This window comes from Sinocyclocheilus rhinocerous, unplaced genomic scaffold, assembly GCF_001515625.1.
Source record: "Sinocyclocheilus rhinocerous isolate Xijiao unplaced genomic scaffold, SAMN03320098_v1.1 scaffold1295, whole genome shotgun sequence".
In the NCBI taxonomy this organism is placed as follows: domain Eukaryota; kingdom Metazoa; phylum Chordata; class Actinopteri; order Cypriniformes; family Cyprinidae; genus Sinocyclocheilus; species Sinocyclocheilus rhinocerous.
In genome coordinates, this window is record NW_015660499.1 from 440,754 (window position 1) to 456,570 (window position 15,817).

Sequence of the window (15,817 nt, forward strand, 5' to 3'; positions counted from 1 at the left end):
TTGAGACTTTAGTCTTTGCAACTTTACAGATCTTCTTTATGCACCAAGAGCTTGTAACACTCCAAAGAGAAAGGAAAAATTGAAATCGCATCATATGACCCCTTTAACAAAATGACTAAAACTTTCAAATCAAATGAAAATGGGTAATATAAAAATAAAAAATAATTTATATTTATATATATATATATATTCACACATATACATACATGCATACATACATACACACATATATATATATATCCATATATACAGTTTGATTCTCCCTGTTTGTCCTGTTACAAAACCATTTAATTCCAAGTTTTGCTTTGCTTATAGATATTTTCATATTTGTAAAAATATAAATGGCCTTATATTTTCATATTTCCAACATACCTTTTAAATACAGCTAAATAATACACATGTAATGTGCAAAGATGTTTTGTTAATGCTACAGTAATTTGCATTCCATTAATGTTCAGTAATTAAACAATCCCTTAAATGATTATTTGTGATTTGGATGCATTTTAGAGTGATTCTCCCTATATTTCCTTTCCATATTCAATGCAACTTACCTTTAAATATGCATGTAATATGTTAAGATATTTTTTGATGCTGCAGTAATCTGCATTTCATTAATGATTATTATTAGAACAAACAAATGTGTTATATGGTAGATAACAGTGATATCCTTCCAATAAGATTCTTGTAAAACATTTTCAAGTTGTTCTGACTGTATATTGGAATATAGTTTGATCTCAAATGAACTTCTAGCGATTCTTTCTGTTTGTCTGGTTTCAGAACTGCCGTCTGTACGCCACCAAACACCTGCGCGTGCTGCTGCGTGCTAACGTTGAGTTCTTCAGTAACTGGGGGATGGAGTTGCTTGTCACACAGCTGCATGACCACAACAAAACCGTCTCCATGGAGGCACTGGACATCCTGGACGAAGCCTGTGAAGAGAAGGTAATCAGCATCACCGCTACAGGAAGTCGATGATGCAATGCAGATCATTAGTTCATGTACTTTCAGATAGGACGATATGTGAAAAAATTAGAATCTGTTAAGCATTAAATAATGTAATACTTTGTTAATGGTATAAAATATCACCCACAATGCTGCTTGGTTTGTATCAGTTAAATGTGTTTCTTACAGGAACTCTAATGTTCTTTATTTCTGCGGTTTGATCATTATAGGCCAACCTGCACGCTCTGATCCACATGAAACCTGCTCTGTCTCACCTGGGAGAGAAAGGCCTTCTGCTGCTGTTGAGGTAAAACAGGTCTTGGTTTTCAGTTTAAGTGTGTTTACTACATAAATGTATCGCTTAAAAAGAAACCTTTTAGCTAGTTTCACGAACTGGAGTTTGTGAGAGAACTGCAGAGGGTTTGTGAGCGGATAAAAAGCTAACAATTAAATAAATCATAAAAATGTTAAATGAAAATAAATAATTTAAAATGAAACAATCAAAATCAAACACTTAGTAAAAATATGAAATGTATATAATTTTTATTTATTTATTTTTTACCTCCATTTCATGTGACTATTAACCAACATCAGAGAAGCAAATAAATGTTGAAATGCTGAAAAAAAAAGTTTGGGAATCCCTGAGCTAGTTTGTATATTTCTGGCCAACACTAAAACTTTATACTGCATCACACAGAATTATTCCTCACTTTGCTTTTGATAGAATTAGAGCCTAAAATAAGCATTTCTATGTGGCTGTGTGATATTTAAAACATTTTTAAGTTGAATATCCAGCAAAAATAACTTTAGTTATGTGCATTCATTATATATTCTGTTATTGTGATATAGAATTATCATATAGAATTGTCATTGTATTTTGGTCATACTGCATGCCAATAGAAAAAAAAATCTCAAATTTCTTTGGCATTTGATAAAAATATACATGGTCTTATATTTTCATATTTACTTTCAATTTTTAATGCAACAAACATTAATATGTATATAATAAGCAAAAATTATGCTACAATAATCTGCTTTTCATTAATGTTTTGAATTAATCATTCAAGGAAAGCAAGTAATTTTTGATAGTAGTCCATGTGGATTTGATTTCAAACTAAATTTTGTTTTAATGAAGTTATTGAAAAGTCATATATATAAAGACAATGTCTAAATATGTTAGTGGTATAAAATTCGATATATTTAAATAAGCTTATAAGTGGTTGTACTCCTCATCTGTAAGTCATCTGCTAAAAGAATAAATATAATGTGGTAAATGCCTCTCTGCTCTCCTCTGTAGGTTCCTGTCCATCCCAAAAGGCTTCTCTTACCTCAATGAAAGAGGCTATGTCAACAAACAGCTGGATAAATGGCAGAAGGTGAAAGCATCAATCCACTGACTCTCTCTCAGCCTGCGGTTTTACGCCTGTGTCTGTGTTTGTTCCTCTTGAATGCAGATGTATTGAGCTGTGTGTGTTTTTGCAGGAGTATAATCTGAAGTATGTGGACATGATTGAGGAGCAGATGAATGAAGCTCTCACAACATACCGCAAACCTGTCGACGGAGACAACTACGTCCGCCGCAGCAACCAAAGGTCTCAGCACTCCTGTAAAGGGCTTCTAAATGAAGCTAAAGTAACACTGTTATGAATATGTATAAACATGATGTATACTTTTATTAATCAAAGCATTTATCGTGTAGGTTACAGAGGCCAAATGTGTTTCTCCCTGTGCATTTATATGGGCAGTTGGTCCATGATAAAACCGGCTGCCTGCTGCTGGAAGCTCAGGTACCCAATTACATTCGCGCTGCTTGCTGTGGCTGTATAGCATTGTTTGTTTTTGTGCACTTATGTGTTATTTGTGTGTGTGTTTGTTAGGGTGTTATCCCGGATTTTAGCTACACAGTCCGTTCTCCAGTGTTGGATAAATGGGAGGGCATTAAACAGCTGAAGGCAGCGCTGTGGGCTCTGGTCAGTGATATTTTTTTGCATCCTTGAATGTCTCTGTTGTCATTGTATGCAAGTTTACGGTCATTTTAAATATTGCAGGGCAACATTGGCAGCTCAAACTGGGGTCTGAACCTCCTACAAGAGGAGAACGTGATTCCAGATATTATTGCTCTGGCTCAGCACTGTGAGGTTCTGTCCATACGTGGGTAAGACTGCCTAATATAGGAACGTATTTGGTTATTTACAACATTTAGGCTACGTCCACACGAAGCCAGAGCTTTCCCTATCCAATCTTTTTTTTTCCCTCGTCTCAAGTAATATCTGCATCCACACGAAACCACGAAACCGACACAAAACGATGTAGTATACGCTGTCCACACGAAAACGCAAGGGCGGCGTTTTCAGATTTATCCACTCTGGAACCCGGTTTCAAAAAATATCGGTTTCACTCTCCCAAAATGCCGGATCCATGTGGACGAAGCGCCTATACAATACAAAATGTATGTGTATACAGCTTATCGCGTCTCCGTGTGGACAGGGCCTTAATGCCCATGGACAGCATCTGTGGGAACATTACACATGCTAGCAAGAGGCCGTTACATAACGTAGGAAAAATCTTTTTCCACAAAAATGTTAACATTGATAATATTAAGAAATGTTTATTGAGCAGCAAATCAGCATAAGACTGTAGTAATGATTAGTACAGAGTAATGATGCTGAAAATTCTGCTTTGCATCACAGAAAAAATATATTCAGTATTTCACAATATTACTGTTTTTACTGTATGTTTAATCAAATAAATGCAGCTTTGGTGAGGATAGAAGACCTTTCAGAAACATTTAACAAAAATCACACCAACCCCAAACTCTTGAACAGTAGTTTTTAACCAAAAATTCCTTAAACATAATCTCATCTCAAATGGATGATTTGGAGATTGTAAGTCAAACAGCAACATTTTTTTTTTGTTGCCCTGTCCACAGCATTTCTTCATATTTTATAACCATCCAATTAAACCTTCCTCTTTTTTGTTTTGACACTCTCACTCTAACTAAAGTAATAGTAGTGCAGATAGCATTGAAATAACCTTGCATCATATATCCAGTAAGTAACAAGCAGTGCTGTCTTTGCAGTACGTGTGTGTATGTGCTGGGTGTGATCAGCCGCACGCGGCAGGGCAGTGATGTGCTGAAGGCTTTGGGATGGGACTCTGTTCGGCACAGCCGCAGGCAGCAGTGGCCCGTCGTCCCTGATGAAGTGGATGCTCCGCTGCCCAGCGAACTGTCATCTGTGCCCAGCACGCTCAGCCTCAACTCTGAGTCCACCAGCTCACGCCACAACAGCGAGAGTGAAAGTCAGCCCAGTGAGTCAATGCACATGCTTAACATATCAACATGAAAATATTTCTTGATCTGTTTTTCTCCTGGTTTGCAAGTAAAATATCTAAATATCCTTAAACTTGATTAATTTACTGTTATAGTAGTTGCATAATTGTTTAGAGAGATTCTATCGTCTTCTTTTTATTATTATATTGGTGATTTTGCACCACATCTCTAAATTCACTAAATATGCCAATGGAGTAAGATAAACAAAAAATACTCTTTCAAGATTAATTCTCTGAAAACATGTTAAATATTTTTTTTAGCTTTTATTTCTTGTTTAAAGTAAATTGACCGTGGTTAAAGGATGTTTACATTTACTTTTATTCAAAGCAACTTACAAAAGAGAAACAAAAGCAATTTGTCCAAGAGGCAACAATATTTGTAATATATTATAATATTCATAATAAGCTTGATTTGGAAGCAAGCTAGAGCTGTTTTTTAGATTATTATAATGATTTTTTTTTTATATATATTTTTTATATTTTCTGTGTTAATTTTAATTTTAGGTTTAGTAATTGTTATATGCTTTTTTATTTTTTATTTATTTATTTTAATACTTGTTTTAGTTTTACTAATTTTAGCACTTCACCTGAAACTTTTATTTCATTTAGTTCATTTAGCCAAAATTTCTCATTTTCATTTAAGTTTTTCATCTAATATTTGTTTTTTTTCACTTGAGACCATTTTTAGTAGTTTTAGTTAAAAACATGCACACACAAAAAATGTATGCATAAGTATTCCTTGCAATCTGTTGTTTTGCATTTTACATCCATTGTAATATTTCACGTCTCACTTAGGTTTGTATTTCATGGACGATGACCGTGAGGGTTTGGACATGTACGAGGACTCTTCTCTTGGTATACACACAAAAACCTCAAAGGACAGAAGCCCCTTCACCATCCTGACCCCTTCGCATCTCCGAAACCGCTTTCTGAACTCCCTGTCTCTCCCCAGTAAGAAGGGACGGAGCCCCAGTGACACTAAAGGCACGACAAACGTGGGAAAATCTCCCGAGGAGCTCCGGCTCATGTGGCGCAACCGGACCATAACAGAGCCCTCGAACTACTCTCCAGGCCACTTGGGGCAGAGCGAGGTTTTTTATAATGGCAGTCACATGCCTCACAGCCCAACGGTCAGCCTCGAGACTTCGTTTGTGGGTATTAAAGCACTAGCAGAGCCGTATGGCACCGAGGGATGCTCGGATTTGGAAGGCAGAGGTCAACATAAGGCCGTGACCCCGGGTGACGGTCAGAGGGAGCGGAGCAGCAGGGAGCGTTTGACCTGCGACGGTGCGTCTGTACTGCCCGGCGGCGGCACGTTTAAGAGCCGCAGTCATAGCTTCAACACAGACACGACCACCAGTGGCATCAGCTCCATGAGCTCCTCGCCCTCCCGAGAGCCCGCCTCCTCCATTGCCATGGATACTGACTGCGCCAGCCTCAACACGGTGGTGAGCGCCAAAAGTGTGAAAATGCAACACTCGCTCAGTCCTCAGTCCAACCACAATCACATCCTGTTGTCCAAGTCTAATTCCACCTCGCTAGTTCTTCCCGGGTCGGCGCACACGCTGCCGCGCAGGGCACAGTCGCTGAAGTCGCCCTCCGTGGCCACCATCAAGAGCCTGGTGGACTGCAGCTACATCTACACGAGCCCGCGTGACGCGCTGGGATATGCCACGCTGAAACGCCTGCAGCAGCAGAGGATCCACCCGTCTCTCTCACACAGCGAAGCGCTGGCGTCTCCCGCTAAAGACGTGCTGTTTACAGATACCATCACCATGAAAACACGCAGCCTCGACTCCCGGCTGACGCCACGCAGGTACACAGCATTTACTTCTACTTTTTCAACTTTCATTTAACTACTAAACTACTCTATATATGTGTGTGTGTATAATTATGTATATATAAATACACACACATACAGTATATATTTAAAAAATATTTACTTGTATTTACATGTCTGTATTTATATTCATATAATTTATATTATAAATAAATATATTTAATATATAAACATAACACATGTTTCTGAAATATATACATGTATTTTATATTTATTATATTATTATTACTAAAGTGGCACTTTACTGTAATAAGAATTTTGGGTGAAAATATATATTTTAATGAAAATATGTGTCATGATAATGCAATGGTCCAAAAAGTCTGAATGAGGTTGATTTTCTTATTATATAATAATTCATGTATAAATTATAATTAAATTACAGTATAATTAAATATAATTTAAGATACCAGTATTTTTGTATAATTAAATGTATTTTATTTCAAATACATTATTTTATATTTGTTGAGTTGTTTGTTTGGGTTGAAATACGACTTCTTAACAGCTTTTTTTTTTTTTGCGTTGACATATATATGAAAGTGCAATTGAAGTTCGGGGTGTTTTTTGCTGGTTCTCAGGTGTTCTGGGAAAAGGTATTCTGAGCCGTTCAGCTCCCACCGCAGAGTGTCCAGAACCCTTGTGCCATGATGGGTAGAGAGAGTAGAATCCCCTCATTAGCTTGGACCCGCCGTAGAGTTTCAATTTTAGAAATACTGTAGAGTACAAGGCAACGTCCCGTCCCGTGCGACTACAGATCCACTGTCATTCTCCCCCGAATAGTTTCCCCATCTTTCACTCATTCATTCACATTTGATGATGGCTGAGTGACTGGATACTAATGCACCTGTAAGACTCAGTTAGATGCTTGTGGAAACAGTCCTTCAGGAAAACCGCAAACCTTGTTGATGTAGTGCTGAACTGGGATGCTCGATCTACTGCTGGGAATCCAATTCCACCTTCACTCAAACTAAGGTGGTTTAATAACGTCTTTGGCTGCATCCCAATTCACACGCTTTTAGATAGTCTAGTTGGTATTATTGGATGCATCATGTTGGATGTCTTATGTATATAATGATAAAATCCACAATTTATTTGTAGTCCTGTCTTACCATTTCCTTCATACTATGATTTGGTAAGCACTAGTGTAATGCATACTATTTAGTTTGTGTCTGTGTGCTAATAAAAATGAAAGTCTAGCTGAAGATTTATTGGATTAAAGCTAATGTTTTGCAGTGGGTGTGCTTGTGTTCGCTCTCCTCTCAGGTTTTTGAAAGCTCTGAGTTTTGCGTCTCTGGATAAGGAGGACTTATTGAGTCCAATCAATCACTCCACCCTGCAGCGCTCCTCTTCCCTGCGCTCCATGGTCTCTAGCGCCACCTTCGGCTGCAGTGAGGACTACATCGGCCTGGCGCTGCCCCTGGACATCAACCACATGTTTCAGGTGCATTTTGTTGTGTCTTCACTATGTGAACTTTTAGTAATGCATCTGTAGAGTGTATAGAGGCTCATGCGAATTTGATTCAATTTTCATTGTGTTTGTTCAATTGAAGGTGCAGTCATTTTAACTTTTTTTTTTTTTGCGCTCTCACTTTGGGCATAACTCTGATTGTGTGACTTATTTAGGAGAAGCAAGCGTGTGGTAATTTTCCTGATTAGACTTTTTTATTATTTGTTATTTTCACTTGTTAGATGATAAAAATACCAGAATAGATCTGCATTAAAGCAGGGAGCCTAGTTTTAGTGACCAAGAAATGTGAAATATAGATGTCAAAAACACTGTTTGTTAGTTTTTTTTGTAGAAAATTACTTCTTTTCAGGTAGGGAAAGTTACTGTAATAGTGTAAATGTTTGTTTACACAAGATTTTACTTTATTTTTAGATTAAAGAAACATCATATTTCCAGAAGAGAACAAGCCCCCCTGCTGGAGAAAAATCATCCAAGTTTCTTTTTGGAGAATCTGATGGTATGACTGCTTGTTGCATCACCCTTATATTTCTGTATTTGTTATTATTATTATTAGTAGTAGTAGGAATAATAATAATACAATTATTTTTAATAATTAAATAGAAATTCAGTAGTACCGTTCTAATGTTTGTGGTTGGTAAGATTGAATGTTTTTGAAGAAGTCTCTTCTGCTCTTCATTTATTTGATCAAAGATACAGTAATATTATGAAATATTGTTACAATTTTAATGAATTGTTTTCTATTTGAATATAATTTAAAATGTAATTTATTCCTGTGATGCAAAGCTGAATTTTCAGCATCATTACAGTGTCACATGATCCTTCAGAAATCATTCTAATATGCTGATTTGCTGCACAATAAACATTTCTTATTATTATCAATGTATACATTTTTTGTGGAAACAGTGATACATTTTTTACAGGATTCTTTGATGAATAAAAAGTTCAAGAGAACAGCATTTATTTGAAATATAAATCTTTTTTAACATTATATAGCCCTTTACTGTCACTTTAGATCAATTTAATGTGTTCTTGCTAAAGAAAAGTATTATTTCTTATAAAAAATCTTACAGACCCCAAAATGATTGTGTATAAAATTATAAGTAAATGAATAATTGTATTAAACAAATCTGCATGTTTCTTGTGGGTTTCTTAGAACCGTGTCGTGGTCCTCCACTGAAGCCGCAGATGAGTATAACCGAGCTGTTAAACAGCAGCCGGTCGGAGCAGCAGCACCTGCTGGGAGCCGATGAGAGTACAGGCCTACAGGAGCACACGGAGCAGAACTGCCTCTACTGCTGCGCCATCACCGTCCTCGGCTCACACACACACAGCCACCTGAACAACACACACACACGCACAGGTGAGCAAACACACGCTACCAGAGCATTTCAGCTTCATTAAACATCTTTCTCATTTCAATTTTTGTGAACCTGCTGTTTTCTGAAAGGAATCACTGATTATGAGGAAGCATTGGAGACTGTGAGTGTTAGTAAATAGAGTAACTTGATCTGGTTGTAACTGGAAAGGTTGTAGGTTCAAAGCCCAGATTTGGGTAAAAATTAGGAATTTAGTTCCTTTTGTTCCTCATACCTGACTCCTCTTTCCGGTAGATCTGTCTGATGGTTTCTCTCAGTGGCACAGCCAGTCTTCCCATAATCACCTGGAGGTGGTCGCCCAGTCCAAGTTCTCGGGGATCTCGGGCTGCAGCGACGCGGCCGTCAGTCAGGGTTCGGCCAGCAGCACTCCCGGCACAGAGCTCATACTGGGTGAGAATAAGACCTTCTGTTTTACCTCTGAGATTCCAAACCACATACTGAGACGACTTTTCACAACCATTTTTTCTGGAGTTGTTTAGTGCATTGACAATTTCCGGAAGTTTATGTTTTACTGGGACATCATTGAACATCCAGGTGCACAACGGTACAACATGAAACATTTTCAATAGTGTCAAATTAAATCTTTTTATTCTGACATTGACAAATAGTGTCTAGATAAAGAGTGAACTTTTCAGTTTTTAATTTTTTTAACATTCTGTTTGTATTGAACTGGGACAATACAAAACAATTCTAACATTCCCATCCTAACATGTATAAAAATTAAATTAAATTAAACATAAGAAAATAATAATTATCAGAATAGTATATTTTTTTTAAAGATATAAAAATACTTAAATATTTAAATAAATATATTTTTCTAATCTAGGTAATTAATAAAGGCTACATTTTTTTCCCATTTCTATTTTTATGAATTTTTGTTGTTCTGTCCAAAGGAGCAACACAACTTTTCAACCACAGCATATGTAGTAATTAAATTTAAAATATAATAATAATAACAACAACAACAAAATAAGTAATATTATTAATGATGATGATGATGATAATAATAATAAACAAAATAAATTACAGTATCTATAATAGTTTTTTTTGAACAAAATCTTTTTATTAGTGTCAAATTAAATATGAGTTCTATTGACGTTTTTTTCTCTAGATAACTGATAGATGTTTCGTTTTTTCCGTTCCTTTTTATTCAGTTTTCTTATACTATCCAAACAAAATACAAAACATTTGCAACTTTTCCACCCCAACGTATATAATAAAAATAGTAATAATGATAATAATCAACATAAGAAATCTGACTTAAATTTATCAGAACCGTATCTGTTATTGTTTTTTTAAACAAGTTAATCAATAAAAATGTAAAACTATTATGTCAGGGACCTCACAGTCATCATTATTTGACATTGCACTCATCTACTTATTAACAAATTGTATAAAAGGGATCCATATCTTATTAAATGCATCTACGTTTTAGTAGATATTTGTTTAGCATATAAAGTAAAGTAATAACCAAAATCAGCTACTTTGTGGAGGGATTAACAATAAACAAACTAAATAGTGTCCAAATGTAAACGTTTAGGAGATAGGAGAAAATAGCATTTGTTCAGTATCAAAGCAATGGAGGTCAATGAAAAGTCCATGATAGAAAAGCAAACCTGTATGTGTTCATATAGGTGGAAAGCCGATATCTGAGGACGGCCCGGCCTGCAGAGTTCTGCTGAGGAAAGAGGTTCTGCGACTCGTCATCAACCTCAGCTCTTCAGTAGGCACCAAAGGACACGAAACCGGACTGCTCACGTAAGAAGAGCCGAGAAATACTGTGCCAGTGTGTGTTCTGTGTTTGTTTTAGCCCTGCGTAACGCTCTGCTGCCCTCTGCAGGATAAAAGAGAAGTTCCCGTTCACGTTTGATGACATCTGCCTGTACTCTGAGGTCTCCTTCCTGCTGGCCAACTGCATGTTTCGTCTGGCCTCACGCCGCTTCATCCAAGAGCTCTTCCAGGATGTGCAGTTCATTCCGGTACGGCGTCTCTCCTGAAAGCCTCTATAACAAATCTCCACCAAAATACTTCCTGAACCAAAGGACTCGGAGTTCATATTGCTCAGAAAAGTTCTAGTGTGTAGCTTCTACATCTTTTCACAGACTCTCAGTCATACTAGGGACCTCCAGTATTTAAAGCTATAATATAATGTAAGCTATAAAGACATTTTATGAAGTAAATTAAAATTATAATAAAAAAAATGTATTAGTATCAAATTAAAAATGACATCAAATCTGACACAGGTTTTTTCGTCTAGATAAAGATTGGTTGAATTTTTTCAAGTTTTATCAAGATTTATTTGAAAGTGTATCAAGATAAATTATTTATTTAAGTTTAAAACAATTCAGCAAAGACGCACTAAATTGATCAAAAGTGACAGTAAAGACATTTCTATTTCAAATAAATGCTGCTCTTTTGAGCTTAATATTCATCAAGGAATCATGAAAAAAATATATCAGGGCTTCCAGAAAAATACTAAGCAGCACAACTGTTTTCAACTTTGATAACAATAAGAAATGTTTCATATTAGACTGATTTCTGAAGGATCATGTGACACTGAAGACTGGAGTAATGATGCTGAAAATTCAGCTTTGATCACAGGAATAAATTACATTTGAAATATATTCAAATAGAAAACGGTTATTTAAAACTGTTATAATATAAACTGTATTTTTGACCAAATAAATGCAGCCTGAGTGAGCTTTGCTAGCCTAAATGTTAATATTTATCAGCAAATTTCGAATAGAATATGATTCCTGATAAAACCCCAGACTGTTCCTGTCTGCAGTTGTATGATGAAGCTGAAGCGGTGTTGAATAAACCATCGCAACCTGTCCCGCTGGACACTGAGGAGTCTTGATACCTCCGTCAGCTTCCTGAACACCTCACCGCCGTTATCCCATCACCTCACCTCCCATACGGCTCAGAGAGACACGCTTCAGTGAACATGGAGGACGAGGAAGTCAGGCTGCGGCTGGAGGAGAGGAAGCAAGCCCCTGGACTTCAGACGGCGTTTCTGAAGGGGAGCAGTTTACCAAACAACGTCTCCAGACTGTGAAACAGGTGAACCGGAGCGCTTCACATGGTACATACGGACGTACGTGTTTACAAAGAACGATCTGAATGAAATGCTGTTTACACTTTAAGAGCGCCAGATGCATGGATGAGATAGACGGTTTACTGCACTGGTGTTTGTACATATCCACCCCGTCCCAATATTTCACAAGATCACGCAAACACTACAAAGACTTCAGCGCGAGAATGATTTGACTATGAATTCAGGACTTCCAGAACTGAAAGAACGGGCGAAACATTGATTACATTTGTACTATTTATTCGTTTCTTTTTCTTTTGTATGTGTGTGTGTTTGGATTTTTTTATGACCTCCAGACAATCAGAATTCAGTGTTTTGGGGGAAAAAACGTCGTTTGCGATATCTGAACCCTTTAGCGTCATACATCTTTCGTTGGAAATCTGTCATCCGCGTACCATCTCCGAAAGGTACGTCTCGTAGGAAATCCTCCTCCAAAAGACGCAGGCGAAGCGCATGCGAGCACTGATACACACACATACTCGATCGCAGAGCTAGTTTGACTCCTAACAGTCTGGATGTTTTCAAGGTGAACCTCACGAAAGCTGTCCAAGTCGTATTTCACCAGATTTCTCTTTACTGTAAAGCCCAATTCTGAGAAATATGCTTGATTGTCATGGAAATTGTGTCATAATGCAAAAGATTTTCATGGAAAAATGAATTGCATCTTTTGTAATCTGATTTTAGAGTGAAATGTGACCCAGACCTGTGAGGTTCACCCAGTGATTTGGATTGGATGAACAGCGGTTAGTAAAACATCTGCAGACTCATTCTCCATATCATACTAGACTCGTCCGGTGCTGTGGTCTGTGATCTGATGCTGATCGGTGATACGGTGGCGGTTAGATTTGACTCTGACTTACAGGAAATTAAAGCAGAAGTGAAACATAATCATGCATGGTATCGTTTTATTGACAAATGATTAATAAAAGTGATCATCAAGTACCTTTGAAGGAATTCAGGAGTTCAATACAAATCATAATGCAATACATAATACATTTTGTATAATGTTGATTACAACAGAAAATCATTTTGACTGTGTAAATAGTCTAGAGGACTAATTAAAATATTAAGCCCTTTTAGGACCATTAATGTTTTTTTGTGTTACAATTAAGCACATTTCTATTTAAAAATTCTGTGGGGGAAAAAAATGTGAAAAAAAAGTTAAAAATGTATACACATCATGTTAGTATTTTTTTGTACTGCTTTGATACTGATTTAATTAAAAAAAATTTTACTTTTATGTTACGGTGTGAAAATCACTTACAATGGGATTTGATTATTTTGGGGAGCAAAATGTGCTTATTTTTAACATTACACTAAAAATGATAATACTAGTCCTAAAAACTGGCTGAATTTTCTTTATGCAAAATACATTTTATTTTTATTTTTTGTTTTTCGTTCTGAAATGTTCATGACAATTTGAGCACGTTTCCGTTCCGAATTCTCATAATTTGTAAAATATTAATCCACATAATAGCAGTATTTGTTGTACTACATTGATGCTGATAAAATCGAAAAATTTAAATGTGGGGAGCAAAATGTGCTTAATTTTCCCGACAATAATATCAATGCAAAATAAAAGTCCTAAAACAGGCTTAATTTCCTTTATGTAAAATATATACTTGTTTCTCTTTTTTTTGTTTGTTTGTTTTTGCATTCTGAAGTTTCCATGACAATTAATTCACGTAATTGTAATGCTAACACATGATAGGAGAATTTAATATACTGATAATAGACCAATTATAGGTTTGTAAACATTCAGGATGCGCGCGCATCATGGTTGCAGAAAACCCGGGAGAGATAGCCTTTACGGCTAGAGAATTTCACAGATACGGTACAAAATAGTTAGGTTTAAAAAGATTATAAATTATATTGATTAGATGTCATTTTCAAAATGTTCTCCGCATATTACAAGAGCTTGTCACCCAGCGATAAGCACTGTTATTCAACGAAATTGACGATAGAGAGTGGGATAGTCTTACAGATCCGAAACAGGGATGACGTTTTTTGTGGGCGGAGCCTATCTGGAGGCAGAAAATGACGGTTTTCAAGTGGCAGTCTATGGAGCCATGGAATAAAAGAATAAAAAAAAGTCAATTTGATTTTATATTTCAAAATTCTGACTTTATTCTCGCAATAACGAGATTATATCTGACAATTCTAATAAGGAAAAACAACTCGTCATTCTCTCTTTTCCCCTCAGATTTGACAAACTCACTATTTTTGAGTTAAATCGAGTTATAAAGTCCGAATTAGGAGATATAAACTCCTAGAAAAAAAGTCAGAATTGTGAGATAAAATAAATAAATGTTATGTAAAAATGTTAATAGTAAGGTTTAAATAATATTTCATGCTGTAACTGTAGGGCTAATACAATACGTCCCCTATGAACAGCATATGTGAATATTATGTAGACCTATTGTTTAAATCGAATTTATGCTTTAAAAGTAGAGTAATCATAGCAGTTTTCATCCATAGTATGTCCATTTAAACGCTGCGTTTAGCTTCAAATGACGACAATATTCTATAAAAATTATTTGCATTCCGATCTTGACATCAAAAAGCACAAAAATATATTTTTTCTTTTATTCCATGGATTTTACCCATTTATCTCCACTTGTTCCCAGTGTTTTTCTGCAACCACTATGCGCGCGCAGCTGCAAGTGACGTAACTGTGACGTCTACTCTAAATTGGTCTATAGATTTTCTCGCATTGTACAGGGCTGAATGTTAATGTGACGCGTTGTGCCTCATTCATGTTACATAATCAGAACAGTTCTGCATCAATTTTTTTTCCCATTTAATCTCTTTTGTGTAGTCATGTGAAAATCCTTACTTTAAGTAAGGTTTCATTTGTAATTTGTGGCCATGGGTTATAATTGTGAATGAACATGCACACCCCTCAATTATGAATGATTGGAATTCATTAATGTACACATTTAGCTAACAGATGTTGGGAATTTCCATTTTATATGTGAATTACTTCTTGACTCATATTTACGAAGTTGCATAACTGAAACCTGTAAATAAAGTATCAGGTTAAAGTTGTAATTATAATTATAATTTTTTTGTTTTTGATAATATTTCTAGATTCACTGCAAAGCTGCAGTGTCCACTGCATTGCACCCAGGTGCCCACTGGCTTTGTGCGACTGGACAAGCACTTTGTGGCATGCCACCCTGATTTAACGGTTTGTATATTTCCAGATCCAAGTTTTCAGTATTAAGTCTTCAATTTTTTAGTGTGTATGTGAGGCATTATGAGGGGTTCTAGTGCAAAGAGTTGAAACCCTATTGTATTTGTCCTGATTATTATTATTATTATTATTCTGCCATAAAACGGATTGTGCAGACCAAACAATAAGGCCTAGAGCAGGGGTATTCAGTTAAAGTTCCGAGAGGTCTGGTCTCTATATTTCCTTCCCAGCGGAAGTCCGGACTTATATATATATATATATGCTGTTTCGGGGGACCATTGACTTCCATAGTAAGAAAAAAAAATACTATGGAAGTCAGTGGTTCCACAGAACTGTTCTTCACATTCTTCAAAATATTTTCCTTTGTGTATATACAGGATTTAAAAGTCAAGTCACCTTTATTTATATAGCGCTTTTAACAATACAGATTGTGTCAAAGCAACTTTACAGTATTAGATAGGAAAATAGTGTCAATAATGCAAAAGGACGATAGTAAACACTCAATTTTCAGTTAAAGGCAGTTCATCATTGAATTCAGTGATGTCATCATCCAGCTCAGTTCAGTTTAAATAGT

The 15,817-nt window shown here is 36.1% G+C and overlaps 1 protein-coding gene across 1 annotated transcript in view; it reads left to right on the forward strand.

Annotated features, from left to right (window-relative positions):
• LOC107725140 (rapamycin-insensitive companion of mTOR-like) overlaps positions 1-13,037 on the forward strand; it is a 20,192-nt gene extending 7,155 nt beyond the window's left edge. The window contains exons 15-30 of the mRNA XM_016534298.1: positions 778-942; positions 1,173-1,249; positions 2,240-2,318; positions 2,425-2,534; positions 2,642-2,729; positions 2,820-2,912; positions 2,991-3,097; positions 4,022-4,251; positions 5,068-6,088; positions 7,373-7,550; positions 7,989-8,073; positions 8,731-8,937; positions 9,188-9,343; positions 10,588-10,711; positions 10,794-10,932; positions 11,742-13,037. Of these exons, the coding sequence (XP_016389784.1) occupies positions 778-942; positions 1,173-1,249; positions 2,240-2,318; positions 2,425-2,534; positions 2,642-2,729; positions 2,820-2,912; positions 2,991-3,097; positions 4,022-4,251; positions 5,068-6,088; positions 7,373-7,550; positions 7,989-8,073; positions 8,731-8,937; positions 9,188-9,343; positions 10,588-10,711; positions 10,794-10,932; positions 11,742-11,813 (2,931 nt within the window). The 3' untranslated portion in view covers positions 11,814-13,037. The remainder of the gene's footprint in view (positions 1-777; positions 943-1,172; positions 1,250-2,239; positions 2,319-2,424; positions 2,535-2,641; positions 2,730-2,819; positions 2,913-2,990; positions 3,098-4,021; positions 4,252-5,067; positions 6,089-7,372; positions 7,551-7,988; positions 8,074-8,730; positions 8,938-9,187; positions 9,344-10,587; positions 10,712-10,793; positions 10,933-11,741) is intronic.
• Positions 13,038-15,817: the final 2,780 nt, after the last annotated feature.